The sequence below is a fragment of the Hipposideros armiger genome, unplaced genomic scaffold (assembly GCF_001890085.2).
Source record: "Hipposideros armiger isolate ML-2016 unplaced genomic scaffold, ASM189008v1 scaffold_155, whole genome shotgun sequence".
Taxonomy (NCBI): Eukaryota; Metazoa; Chordata; class Mammalia; order Chiroptera; family Hipposideridae; genus Hipposideros; species Hipposideros armiger.
The window spans coordinates 1,820,521-1,835,558 of NW_017731505.1; the positions used below are offsets into that span (position 1 = coordinate 1,820,521).

The 15,038-nt window shown below is 42.4% G+C and overlaps 1 protein-coding gene across 4 annotated transcripts in view; it reads left to right on the forward strand.

Moving 5' to 3' along the window:
• Positions 1-15,038, forward strand: part of ARHGAP6 (Rho GTPase activating protein 6) — a 491,641-nt gene that overhangs the window by 462,414 nt on the left and 14,189 nt on the right. For all 4 annotated transcript variants that reach the window (XM_019651219.1, XM_019651220.1, XM_019651222.1 and 1 more), the window contains exon 10: positions 9,614-9,711. In XM_019651219.1, the coding sequence (XP_019506764.1) occupies positions 9,614-9,711 (98 nt within the window). The remainder of the gene's footprint in view (positions 1-9,613; positions 9,712-15,038) is intronic.

Consider the following 15,038-nt stretch of genomic DNA (forward strand, 5'->3'; position numbering starts at 1 on the left):
CAAAAATCTGCACAGTTCTGTGCCCTAGGACTGACTTCACCTCTTTGATTGTCATAATCCACAGAGGAAAGTTAACCTCGCCACTTTGTAGATTCTCTTGGCATCTTTGGCATTTCATAGTCCACTTGGTTATACCAAAGCTGGCGTCTGGTTGGCAAAGGTGGTCTGTGTGGGTGGACAAAAAGCCAATCACGAATATAGCTGTTTCATTTTCTAAGAAGCTTTCAGAGTTAGTACAACACTTTAAACTAAAACAAGGAAGGATGGAGCTAGACAGGGCCTGATAGGTAAAGGTAGTTAGCAGTTGTTCCGTTTCACCGTCCTTGGAGGGGTTTATGAACTCACAAAGAGAGGCCTCGCTCCCCGTTGGCATTAGAAAGGAAGACTTGTGAGAAAAGGTGGCTGTGGGTTTGTCCTTGAAGGCAGAATGTACCCTGGAGGCAGCGATTCCACAGAAAAACTGATGGGAGAGATGTAAAAACCCACAGAGGCCTGGCCAGGACCCAAAGCCTGTTCTGAGTGTTAATAACATCCTTCATTTTCTGCTGCCTCTCCCAAGTGGCCAGTGTCTGACTTAATGGAAAAGGGCAGAAAAGAACCTGGCTTTGTCCCATAACACAGAAGAAGTGCCTGGATTCAGAGGCTGACACTTGGTTCAGGAGTCTGGCCAGGACAGGCTTTTGCACCGGTTGCTCACTTCTCAGGCATTGGGTTGGAATTCCTAGAGCTGGACGTAGGTCATGATAACAGCCATCATGGCCGCTCTATTGAAAGGCCCAGGCAGCAGATAGTCTTAGTGCTTTTCAAACTTAAGCATGCAGTGGAGGCACAAGGAAATGTGTCAGATATTCAGATTCCTGGGCTGCGCTCCAGAGAATCAGGTTGGGTAGCACTGGGATGGGGCCCAGAAATCTGCACTTTCTGGTGACTCCCTCCAGGGCACTCTAGTACTTTCCTAACCACACCTTGGGCAACCACATTCTTGGGAAACATCCAAGATGGTAGGAAGACCACGAGCTTTGGAATGAGCTACCCGAATTCAAATCCCTGCTCAGCCATATATTTGCTAAGTCATTTTGGCCTCATGGTTAACTTCCAAAATATTTCATTTTCCTGTTGTAAAAAGAAAGAGATGAGGTTAACTACTTTGTAGGATTATTTTGAGAATTTAAAATGACATTTTAAGGCACTTGGGACAAGAAATGACATATACCAGGCACTCAAAAATATCGCTTCTATTATATTATTACATTAAATTGATCCAATGGCTGTCCCGTCAAAGCACTTTTGGGTGGTACCTTTGCCACAAAGCCCACCCTGAGCACTCTGTATAAATGTGACCTGCGCCAACATATATACTCCTAGTCCCTTTCATTGCTCTGCTTTTTCTTTTTTTCCATAGCTTTATCACCTTTTAACTCACTATATAATTTACTTATCTATTGGGTCATCGGGAAAGTCATGATGCATTTTTGCATTGAAAAACATAGAAAAATACCTCATGACTTTCCCAACAACCCAATATTATGCTTATTAAAACCTAAAGAATGCAAACTTTAGGAAAGCAGGAATTTTCATTTGCTTTGTTCACTGACATTCAGAAAGCACTTTGCAGAAAATGGGTGCTCAGTAATTCTTGAATAAATACTGCAACAATATATTGCTGGAAAAAAATATTTTTGCTGTTTGTTTGCCTTTGGTTTAGTACCCATACTCCTTAGATCCCCTTACCTTTAAGTCATGACCCTCCATTTCTGATATCAACAACAATTTAAAACTGGATAACAAAATGACCCTCTGTGGGAACATGGAAATACAAAAGGGTCGTGCATATCTGGAAATGGTCACTGGTATCATTGTAAGGCAGAAAGCACTCACTGACTGAATCATTAACACATTAATTGTTGTGAAAGTCGTTGCTTCTGAAACTGATATTGCGCTAATCATTGCATTGGAATGTATAAGCGCTCCAGAACAGAGTGGAGAAAACTGTCAGCTCATTCTAAGGGCTGATACCATACGATTCCTACAAGGGCTTCTTTTTTGGAAAGAAGGAAACAAGAGAAGGCACCACCCCTGTGGGCTAATGAAAAGTCAGGAGTGCAGTGGAGACGTGGGAACGCCAGCACGTTCCCACCCCACTGACTCGTCAGCCTGAGCTGGGGACCAGCACAGCGCACGTGGGAAATTTCAAATGAGAACTACTGGGAACAAAGGTCAGAGGCTAAGATGAGGATTCCAGGCTCGGAAGCCAAGCTTTGCTTTGTGTTCCCTTCATTCCCCAACACAAATTGCAGTTTCTTAAAACCTTGTTAGCATGCCAAGTCAAAGGAGTGAGGCAGTCACTCCAGGTTGTCAAACAAGACACTGCCCCCACCAACATATCCAGATAATGAAATAGGATTTCCATTTCCTGTTTTATGCATCCACTGCTTTTAAAATAACCACTGTTTATGTACCAGGGGGGTTGGCTTGTCATTATGCACACCATCAGCGTATCTAAATTTCACCACCATTTCATGAGGAGTAAGCCTAGATGGTTTGCCCGTGTGATGCAGCAAGTAAGTGAATGATTTCTACAGCATAATGCCTCCCCACGTGGAAGGCAGGTGTTTCAATGTGGCGTCTCAGCTGTGGAGTCCATTTGCAAGGGAAGAAAGAGAATACTTGAGCCAGCTTGAAAATGGGGAGCAAAGGAGACATTTAAGGGTATTAATCCCTCTGGACTGGTCATGACACCCATCTGCCTGCAATGGCTAGCAGATGGCTGCAAGGGCCAGTATGTGTCCCCGCTCACCCTTGTCCCTGGTGGCAGTGACCAAGTGCACCAACACACACAAGGTGGAGGGGAGCAGAAACGTAGGACACCTGAGCTTTTTCCACTTCATTTAACCTGTTGCCATGGAGGAAAGACTGCTCAGTATTCTTCAGCTTCCTTTCTTGAGTCATCCTTCAACATAGCTCCATCAGTCCTGGGCTCCTCGATTGTATTTGTTCATTAATGTGCCCCAATTGCCAAAAACGCTGCCTGGCGTCTATCGGGCACTTGAGAAAAAAATTGATAAATATAACAAATTCTGACACACCCCCCCACAACTGCACCCAGACGCCCTTACGTAAGAGGAAACCACACACAAGGCTTTAGGCTGGGCCTGCACATCTTGAGCTTTTGCTCCCATAAACGGCCAAAGCGACTTCTCTCAGTGTATTTGTTAACTCAAAAAACGTCATCATGACTTCCAGTGATATTTACTTTTCCCAGGGAGCATTAGCGTTTGAAATGCCAAAGCATCCTTCTTGATCCAGCACAAAGTGGCAGATTGGCATGGGACACCCAGTGGCAAGTGCGGCAGGGCTGCTTCCTGGGACTTGCTCTCAGAGATGCCCTTAATGGTTTGTTACAGTGACTTAGTAAGTGGAGAAAACTCAAACCATTTTTCCCTCCCTGTGGTTTATGGAATAAAAGACATCATAGCGGTTGTACCCTAGGCAATCATTCAAGGATTCAGTTTTAATTTGATGGGGTGGATTTTAATTGTGACAGTTTTATTCCTTCATATGTGCAGTGTTTACATTTTTTTCTCTGAGGCAGGAGAGTCCAAAGTTCTTTTGATTTTTGAAATAGCATTAAGCTTTGAAGGAACACATGAAAATCTAAGGAGTGGACTCTCCAGATAAACACAACCATAAATGGTACCCTTTGAAAATATCTAAAGTTACTCAATAGTTGAGTAAAACTTAGTCAAGACTTTGATGTGAAACAGTAATTGGTACGTAAAGTAGCCCGTTGGGCTGGGTTTTGTTTCTTTAACTCAAACGGGCGGAATTGGTTGATTAAAAAAGTAATGTGTTTTTCATGATCCTACTCCTGAGTTTTCACTTTGCTATATACAGAATCACAGACGGAAAAAGAAAAACTTGTTTGGCCATGGAGTCATACTTTTCATTTTTAGAGTTTTTGTATGATGGGAACAATAGCTTAAGAACCTGATAGAAAATTTCTGATGATCCTCAGCTGGGAAAGGAAATTTTTTTCCATCTCTAGAAATTAATAGCAAGGAGATTTTGCTAGAGCATGACATTACTACTACTTGTAAGTGGAGAGAAGCATCTAGACAAAAGTATTATGACAGAACCAGTGTGCCCGTGAGTTAATTTAATATTATTATTTGTAGTCATTCAAACAACATTTGTTGAGCATCCATTGGGTAGAAAGCACCACCCTAGCTCGTGTTCTGGAAGAGCATATTACTGATTGAGTGAGTAAGTGGGTAAAGAAGGGTCATGGGTGTGCAGGTAGGAACTTCAGGAGAGAAAGAGTGGGGAGGCAATGAGGGAAAAGAACGATACTTAGGAAGCATTCGATTGCAGGGAGGTTGCAGGTGGCTGCAAGCATTAGGATATATTATCTCGCATAAGAAGTGGCCTCAGGGGACAGTTTTAGCAGCTCACTCACACTTTTGCTCTCTCTGTTCTGCCATCTTCAGCTGCACCATGCTGCAGTCATTTCTATCATCTCTGGTAGACATCATCACATCCAGTGATGAAGAGAGAGATTTCCTCTGCTGCACCTCTTTGCAATATGGAAGAGAACCTTCCCCAGAAGCTCCTACCAAACCCCCTTTTGGGTATGTTGGCCAGGATTGGCACATGTGATCTTGCCCCAGCTGCAAAGGAAGCTAGCTGACAGAGCACTCCAACCTTAGGAGCCTGTATCATTTCCAGGTAGACAAGGCAGATAATCCCTTGCCCTCAGGAAATTTACCTCCCAATGTGCCCAACCCAAAGATTTGAGGTCTGATGGAAGAGAAGGAACCAGAAGGGAGAAGCTACACAGAGCCTGGCTTCAAGACCATTGCAGTTGAGGGGCTGAGAGGTCATAAACTGTTAACTCTAGAAATTCAAGGGGAGGTCATGCACAGAGACATATCAACAGGAAATCCCATAACTTAGTTGCTCACCAGAGTATTAAGCAAAAGAGAAGAGAGTGATGTTTCTCTGCGAACATGTAGGCTAAGAGGCAGAGACGGATGACTGTCAGTCAAGAAAACAAACCACAGAACATATATTGACCATCTCCATGTTCTCTGCATTTATTTTTTTTCTTTCAGGTATTTAGTTTATTAATTGTTTTGTCCCTTTCTAATAAAACCTTTCATTCTAAGCCTCTTGGCAGTTGGCAAGGTACCATCAAATCTGGTAGCCCTTTTGATCCTGATAACGCCTCCGTAAAGGCAAATGGGACAGAGAGGCTATGCCTGGATTTTCAGATGCAGGAACAGATCCTAAAGAAGACAGCTGATGTGTCCACGGTTACATTAATTAGAGCAGCAGAGCCAAAGCTGGACCTCAGGGGTTATCAACTCTTAGTCAGATGCTGTTTCAACAGCATCCTAATTCCCGAAAAAGAATGCGGATGGGAATGGTCAGCCAGGATATTTCCTATCAATTCATTCCCTTGACTTTGGTTTTGCTATTAAGTAGCTGAATTAATAGAAAATGAATGCTCACCCAACTGAACTGAGCCATTAGTTTGAAATGTTTACTAACTAAGAGGAAATGAAATGTGCAAATATGGAGAAAGATTAGAGGCAGTATTGGGAAAACCTCAGTGGATGCTGTTCTATGAATATTAAGCCGGGTCCAGGTATCATTTCAAATTCTCTACCCTCGTTTTCCCAGTGGCCCCAATTTTCTGAACCATTCTTTTATTTTTTAAAATGTGGTTTTATCATATGAATTTTAAAGCTGCTTTATATCATTTTGTAACAAGATTACATATAAATTAATTAAAATAATGGATTAGGTACACTGTAGTCAGTCCTACATAATCACAGGAAAATATTATCTACTCTTACTTCGGTACATGGATCCACACTTTTTAAACTATCTTTTTACTTATTTGTAAATAGTGTCTCCAAGCAAAAATGGTATCACGCGTCTTTTAAAAAGAAGCTATACATAGATTTATAGCACTGACCCTTTCTATTTGCATTTGATACCAAGTAAAAGTCAGGTATGCTACATACAATAAACCTCAGTAATTATCACTCGTTGGGAATCAAGCCTAGTTGAATGAGTCAAAACTCTGAATCGCAAAATAGTTTAACAAAATGTTATGGAAAATTATTTTTTAAATAATGATACTTCCTGTAACCTATTGCAATAACGTATCTGAGTTAATAATTTCTCACTAGACATGCCATATACTCTCCAAGAATGAATATTATGATGCCATACACACTCTAGTTGTTTATTCTTTGGTGGGAATGGATTGGTGCGTGGAGCAAAAATTTTTATTATGTGTCTAAGGATAGAAAATTTTCAGTTAAACGTGTTTCTTTGAATTTGCACGTGGAATTTTCTTTTCAAAAGAGTTCAGGATATACATTTTTGATCTATATTATTTTTTGCTTTGCTGTTCATTTTTGTAAAAGTGAGTGCTCTCTCTTCTCATGTTCACCCTTTAGGTATTGCTTTTTGAAAAATTGATATAATACTGCATATCTGTTTGGTCATGTTATTTGAAAAATTTACAGTAAACATTATCAGTCCTTCTATTTGTTTAACTTCTTCAATAAAGTAAGAGACTAGAATCCCTTAGCCTTGACCTAAAAGTCTTGCCCCTCCTCTTCTTTCATTCTAATTCCCAGACTATTGCGTTCCGTCACAGATCTATGTGCGTCTCCCAAATTTCCGTGTCCAGCCCAAGCCTCCCTTCTGGACCCCACATCCTTATTCCCAATTGCCTAGTAGATTTCTCCTCCATTTGTATGTATCACAGGCCTCTCACCCTTATCGTATCAAAGCCACACTCCTAGTCTTGACCCCAGCCGCCTCCCCTTGCAGCTTCTCTATACCAGTCAACAGGAACCCCATCCCTCCAGGTACCTAGGCCCCAAACGTTGAAGTCACTCTTTCTTCTCCCTCCCTCACCTCCTCCACCCCCCTCTCCTCCCTCTCCATCCACAAATGGCTAATGCTAGCATCTCTATCTTCACTATCTCCCAGATCCAAATCTTTCTCATCAGCTGTCCATCCTGGTTCAGCATCTCCGTTCTAGATGTATCAACAGCCCCCATCTGCACTTCCTGCTTCACCCCTGCTTCCCCACAATCTACTATCAACTGATGACAATTCGTGTTACTCTTCTTCTTGAAACCTCCAGTGGCTCCCCACCACTTGGGGAGAAGTCCGTATTGTGACCCACAAGACTCCGCAACCTCTGGCCTTGGCTACCTTGGCGCCCACTGCTCACCTCTTTCCTCTCTGTTCCAAATTCACTGGCCTCCTTGCTACTTCTGACTCAAGATCTTGCTGAGTTTGTCTTCCTTCTGCTTGGCATGATCTTCTGCAATTCCTTCATCAACTGAAGTTCGCTGCTAAAATGTCAGTTTCTCTGGCCTGACTATCCTATTTAAGTTGCATCCCCCGCCCCAGTGTCCCCCATCGCCTTTCTTTGCTTTGTTTTGGTCCATGTGATCCATGCTCTGTTTTCTTTGTTTATTTGTTTCATGGCAGTCTTCCCATATTCACTGTCACCTTCAAGGAGACAAGGATTCTTGTCTGTTTGGTTTGTAGCTGAATCCCAGCGTCCAGAGCCTGGCATTCAGTAAGCATTCACCAAATATTTATGTAATGAATTAAAGGAAGGAGGCGGGGAAAGGCCAGAGTGAGAAGCACAGTAGTGCTGGAGTAGACGGTGTGTGAGGGTGGCTGCAGGGGAAGAAGAGGGGGATACAGATTGAGGCGCGCAAGCAAGTGGAGGGCTTCAGCTCTAGAGATAAGAAGGTTTCTGAGCAAGCAAGCGTCTTGCTCGGAGCATTCAGACAACCATGCAGATAAAAAATGTGATGTACATGTTGAAAGACATAGATAGTACACAAGTTAGCAAGCTGTGGCATCAAAGGCCTACCAAGGATGTATCTCTCTTTTTAACTAAAAACTCAAACTAGCTTAAGGAATTTGGGGATTCATATAGCTGAACAATCCAAATCCAAATGGGTCCACAAGCGGAGCTTCACCTAGGACTCAAAGAAAAGAGACTCCTTTTCTTTCTTTCCATTACTGGTATTGTTTCTTCAATCGTCAACACAATCCTCAGGCCCCCTATGGCTATGGGCCCTTCATCCTCCGTCACAAAAGTCTCAGGAAAATCTTCATGGCTTTTCATTGTCTCTAATGGAGTCACATGCCCATTGCTCAGACATCTATGGTATTCTGGGAATGGAATGCCCATTGACTTAGACTAGGTTACACTTCACCCTTGAGCTAAGGGTTGGGTAACAGTTGGTTCTCCAGAAGGAACTTGGGGTATAGCTGTTATACGAAGAGGGAAATGGAATCTGGTAATGGCCAACAGATGACCACTACAAAGGGGCAACAAGGGCTCAAACTACGATCATTGCCGTTGAGTGGAAGATAGAGGAAAGAAGTAACAGCCATCATGGAGATGAAGTCAACTAGACCTCCTGGCTCTGAACAGGGAGGGGAAAGGACACAGAGAAGCTTGGGTGCAGCCCAGATTTTGTGTTTGTGAGGGGAGGGATTGGCAATGCCATTAATGGAGATTCAGAATAAAGTAGGAGGAACAGGTTTATGAGAGAAGGAAAGCGTTTTGTTGCTTCTTCATCCCTGTTCCCCATAGTAAAATTGTCTCCAGCTTCTCAAAGCTCAAGAAACATTGAGTTCTACAAGAGGCAGGAAGCAAATTATTCCACCAACCACTTATTCTCAGGAGACTTGCCCCTGCAGCTCTTAAGAGTCTTATCCCCAAGATGGTGTGTGAAAATCTATTGTCTCTCAACAGTTTGAATTTCCTTTGGTTGAGCTACCAGCATCTACAGAGTAGAAAACCATTGGAATCAAGTTCAACCTTTTCCTGTAGAGCATTCCCACACGAGTGATTTAGGATTGTAAGGCCATCTTCTGATGCACTGTGGATTAGACTTAGAGGAACATGGCTTAAATGAGTGTTTATTATCTGCCGGGTACTGTTCTAAGTTCACAACATATAATAAGTCATTTAATCACCACAGCACCTCTTTGTGGTACGTACTATTATTATTTCCATTTTCCAGGCAAGGAAACACAGAAAGGTTATGTACAGTGCCGAAGTTCCTGCAACCAGGAAGTAGAACTAGGGACTCCAACACAAGCAGTCTGGCTCAAGAACCTGTCCTTTCAATAAACTGATAATACGTTCTAGAACTGCCCAAGGCAGTCATAATGTATGCTTATTGTCTTGCCATAAATATAAACTTTAGAAAATGTCCCCATTTGGACAATAATTTATAAATATCATTCCTCTCAACAATGATATTTTGCTTATTCCAAAACCAAGAAAATCAGGTTTGAGCAACAGAGGTATCCAAGTGATTGGTCTGTATCTCCAGTCATAAGAGGGGTGACAGTTTGGATTGTGATAATTGTCTAGTTTGTCTTAAGAATTAAACTGGCTGTAGGGGTTGGTGTAGGTTTGGTTTCAGCCAACCAACAACTCTGTTCTCTTGTGACTCTTAAGGCTCCATTTTCTGCTTAGAAAGTTGCTAATGACCATGGCTTGCCTCCTTGCGGAATGGTTTTACTCATGTCCTGGCGTTTGGCCCCCCAGGTTTCCCCGGATCTCCAGAATGAAGTGCTTGTAAGCCTGCTGGAGACCGACCCTGACGTTGTGGACTACTTACTCAGAAGAAAGGCCTCCCAATCCTCGTGAGTATCCCACTTTTCCCGTCATCTCAATCCGCTTGGGGATTTCGATTTCGGTTTCTAAGGAATTAGAAAGGTTTCCATAATCCCATGCAGGGTGACTTGAAGTGGAATTTTGGCAATTTTCTGGCACATCTGATCAGTCCACCTAACCAGAAAGTACTGAAGTGTTACCAATCCACTTACCGAATTAAAACTGCTTTACAGGATTTTTCTGGTTCATTCTTGGCTTGTTCTAGTCCCTTGAGGTCCTTTGGACTGTGTTTACCAGAAAAAAAAAAGCACTAAATCACTGCCAAGAAGCTCAAAGGACCGACTAGGATGTGCATCAGTGATTCTACTTCTAGAATCCTAATAACTGTAGTTACGGGCCCGTAAGCCTGAGCCTGGATGCATCTGACACCTGTAATTTACCAGCGCGAATGACGCCTTACCAAACCACAAGACAGGCCTCAGGTGAGGCCTACGGGCCCGTTTGAAATTAGAAGTGAGTACCCTCTTGACTCTCCCTCCATTTATAGTTAGCATCCTTTTGATAAAAAAATGCATGCTGGGGGTGACCGGTTAGCTCAGTTGGTTGGAGCATGGTGCTGATAACACCAAGGTTGCTGGTTCAATCCCCACATGGGCCACTGTGAACTGCGCCCTCCTAAAAAAAAAAAGAGTCAACTATGCCATTGTAGCATGAAAGCAATGTGTGTCCAATGACCATGGCTGTTCCCCAATAAAATTACAAAAAAATATATGCTGGTCTCCACGTGCACCCATTTTTGCAAAGAGTAAATAAAATGCAAGCCATGCTGGATGCTATGGTTTGCTGCCATTTCTGCCTCCAAAGGAAGGAGCACTAAATTTTTGCACTAGTCAGAATTTAGGATTAATCACAATCATTCGCTACAGAGGCAGAGTGTATGGAGATGCTGAGCTTTAGGCAAATCCGATTAAGGGAATAATATCACATTATTAACCAGTGATGCTGCCACCATGACACCAAACCTTAAGTTTGTGACAGAAAAGTTGTTGTCCTCTCATGAAAGTATCATTTATGTTGTGCTTTTAATCTGCTGAATTTCAACAATTCTAAGACACATTCCCGCCACCATGCTTTATCATCTCTGAAGTTGAGATTACCTTGTAATCAATGGCATGTCCTAATTTAACTCATAGCATTTTTTTTCTTTCTTAATCATATATAAAATTATAGTATGGTTTATTCAATGATATCTTAGAAACAGTGACACATGTCAAATTGTTCCTTTATATTGATGCCGAATTTGATGTGTTTATTTTTATCTAAAACCATTTCAGACATAAAAATATGATGTTCTTTAGAGAAGTTTGGTGGAGAGGAATTCCATGGTGTTCAGACCTCCTGCTTTCCGGGGTCATTGCATTAAAAGCACTGTGAAATTCAGTTCCACTCCATTTCCTGTGGAGCAGGGAAGAATCTTTAATTGCATCATCCTTTCAAATGCATTTTTTAAACTCCATCTCTGTGCCAATCATTATCAGGCCAAATTCTGGTTCAAGTAAGACATTCTGCCTGGATCCAAGCCCCAAGAGCCACAATGAATAAAAATATACTCAGATGATTATATAAATGAGCTGGCATTTCATGGTCTTGCTTTTCATATCAGAGAATTAGTCTCGCTTAAATTTTTCCTAGATTTTTAACTGTCATCAAGGTGTAAGTCCTAACTTAAACTAACAAATGGCTTTTCTTCACAGTATATCTGGTATGACCACAATTCTAATCAACTCACTTGTTTCCCATCCCGATGCAAGAAAGCAGACACAGTGGCATTTCTATCTGTGAAACCCTCATTAAACTGCATTTATAACATTTCATGGGTACTCTGCGGGGAAGCTGGAAAACACACACCTAAAAACCCACTGATTTTGCCTTGCCAAATTTCTGTTTTCATATGGCATTTAAAAATATATAAGCATTGTATTTGGAAAACTGCTTAATAACAGTAATTTTAATGTGGTTTTTAAGTACGCTTTTTTGTGTAAATGCCAAGAAGTGAACCTTTCTTTCTTTATTCTTAGGAAAAGGGAAAAGTATACATGCTAAGCCCCTCTCAAGCTCTGCAGTTAGTAGCCTAGCCTTTGCCTAGCCTTATCTGTATGAGAATAAGAATCGTAAGGTCTGGGCAAGCTGATCCTAGACCAAGATCTTAGGTGAGCGTCAGGGCTTCAAAGAAAGGGAGGTGAGCTCATAGGGTGCTGCGGATGTCAGAGGCCAGAGTTATCAAACAGAAACATTTGGAGAAGACTTTCTCAGTAAGGAGGAGAAGGGAGTGTTTGGTTTTCCTCTACGCACAGGCCAAGACGCGGCCCAGAAGGTTGATAATGATGCCGTGAACGAAAAATACATAAAGGAATAAATAGATATTTATTTGTAATGGCCTTTTGAGGCGTGAGAGTCCTACCTCTCGAGCTGGAGGCAATCTCTTTGTGCCTTTAACACTTCTCAATCTTTACTGTGTATATGGATCATCAATGGGGCTCGTTAATGCTCTTTCAGAACCAGTGGGTCTGGGGAAGGAGTTTGAGAATCCGCATTTCTCGCAAGCTCCCAGGTGATACTGTGATGCTGCTGGTCCGTGATCCACACTTGGAGGAGCGAAAGCCTCAAATATCAAGGCAGATTCTTGGCTTTCAGAGCTTGCAGGCTTGTTGACAGAGTCCTACAAGGGGAGAGACACTAGGAGGCATGTTACTAAGTATGTCGCAGAGTGCGAAGAGGTATATGCTGGGCTATAGGTTCTCAGGCTCCCTGCCCAATGTGGATCACCTGGGGAGCTTAAAGAACAACTGTGCCTGGGGGCCACCCCTAGAGATTCTCATTCATTTGTTCTGGGGTACAGTCTGGACATTGGGATTTCTCAAAACCCCCCGTGTGATTCTACTGAGCAGCCAGGGGCAAGAACCTCCGGCTTAGACCCACAAGAGTAGATATTACATATTTACTATCACACAGGGATTTGAGGTGGTCGATTTTTGACATTCAAAAGGGGTCTTTGTGTTGACAAAGAAAGGGAACCAATACTCCAGACCATAAATCCACTGGGAGTCTGGAGGTGCGAAAGAGCCGTGAGCCTGCAGTCAGGGATGGCTTCTGAGAAGAGCAAGCATGTGCAGTGAACTTGAAGACTGGGGAGAGGTATCAACAGGCCCAGATGTTTGGGGACCTTGAACCAGGGCCTGGACATAATATTTTCTGGCTGGGGCTGCACTAAAGAGGCCGGCCAGGTCAGTGGGCAGAAGCCTGAAGTGGCAGGTTTAGGGCTGGCACTTAAATCAAGGAACAGTGGCAATTAATTACAGTGACAATCGATTACGATATGGATATATTACAGTGGTGACAAATTACAGCACCCCAAGTGCCACATGGTGCTGGCTACTCTGGTGTGTCAATTATCTACCAGTAACCCACGCCTGTGTAGGATAACATGCTGGTCACAACCTTTGGGCCAAGAGCCAAATTGCCTGGGTTCAAATTCCAGTTCCGCTGCTATTAACTGTGTGGTGTTAGCTAAATAAATTCATCTCTTTCTCTCTCAGTTTCCTCATCTGCAAACTAGAATGAAAAGTAGCACCAACTTTATAGAGTGCTTGTGCTATGAGAATAGTACCTTTTTTTATATCAATGTCAACAATTCCTCTCACGTTGCTTCCAATGTCGCCATTTTCTTCATTTGCAACTACTTACCAAAGCCTTGGGCATCACTAGATTCTACCTTGCTACCCACGAGATAGCAGCCTGTGAAGGCAATGTGGCACAAGAGAGGACCCTTCCCCATTAGGCTGTGGGCAGCGTCGAAAGGCAAGGCCCCCCTTGCACAGGCGTGATCTCACGGGCATCAGGCTGAAACAGAGAGAGGAGTGAGGGCGGACAGGCACTGCAGTGGGAACATGACCTGCTCGCACTAGGTCACGTAGATTTCCGAAGGGACTGGACGCGACTGCATGTTAGCAGGTAATGAGGGAGAGGGATGAGGCACGATGGGAATGGACAGAATTCTTCTTTGGAAGATGTTGTGTGGTGAAAACTCAGCTGAAAGGCTGAGAGCTGGGGTATAAAAGGCAACAACTGAAAGGATTTGCAGGAAGACGACAGAGTGGAGAGCAGCGCTAGCTTCTCACATGACCACCTGAAGTACAGTAATGCACCATCTCCCTCCTTACTCTCTTCCGACCGTTCGGGTTTTCTCATGCAGCTTGTGTTCCTTGCGGTCAATTCACATACCTAAAAAAGGCTTTCGATTCCTGTGCCCCACATGGAAACTGCACAAGATTTTCTTTGGAGTGGAAAAGTAACTTTTCAAAAGAGTGTAGCACCAGCAAGAACATAGTTATTATAACTTCTGTCTTGAAAGATCAAACAGTTAGTGACACTTGGGAAGTTAATGTTTTGCTTTGGTTTGAGTTTTTCTCTTCTTTATGCAACAACAGAATTGGGGGAGTGAAAGGAGGAGTCATTATTTTTTCTTGGGCTTGTCTACTTACATTTTTGGTTTTAACCAAAACAGAATGCCCAAGGGAGAGTACAGGAGATTTATATTACTGACAATGCAAGACCGGGCTTTTTCATTGCTTGTCTGGTATATTTATTAGAATTTTATGCTCCTTTTTTCAAAGATTCTGAAAATAGACCCTCTCCTTTGATTTAGGGATGTAAGGAAATAGGGGATGAGCGTGCAAGGTAAATCAAAGAGGACGAGGTATATTGAATGCAGCCATTTGCAGCAGAAAAAAGGTATCATAACAGGGCTGGGACCAGGATGAAGAGAGAGAGAGACACTCATCTAGGTGCAAAATTTAAGGGTGTGCTAGAAAACTCAGTCATCGAAATGCAATATTTTTAAAAATCAAAGTTAATGGCAAAAATCTATGATGAATAAAATATCAAAACATGTTGAGAAGACTAGTACCAGGCCAAGCCATACTAGAGCCTGAAGTGAAAGGTGAAATGTGTGTGCCTGGCTTAAATGGAAGCAAGTCATCAGTAATGCTTTGAAAATGTATTTCTTGGTGTGTCTTCTTTTCAACCGAGAGAATTGCTCTCTCTTTTTGACAATTTCTCTGGACCCCATGACAGTCTTAAATAATTTTTAATTAAGTTAACCTGAATTAAAATAATAATAAAATGTGATTTGGGCATCAATAAAGCATTTAAACTTCATATAAGGTTGTAAGTTCTAATATGTCTACCTTTCAATTTTTTCAGTATTTTTCAGCTGCTTTAATGTTCTGGGAAATATTAACTATTAATAAATTACATAAAATCAGGTATACCTATATGGTATACAAGGCTAAGGAAA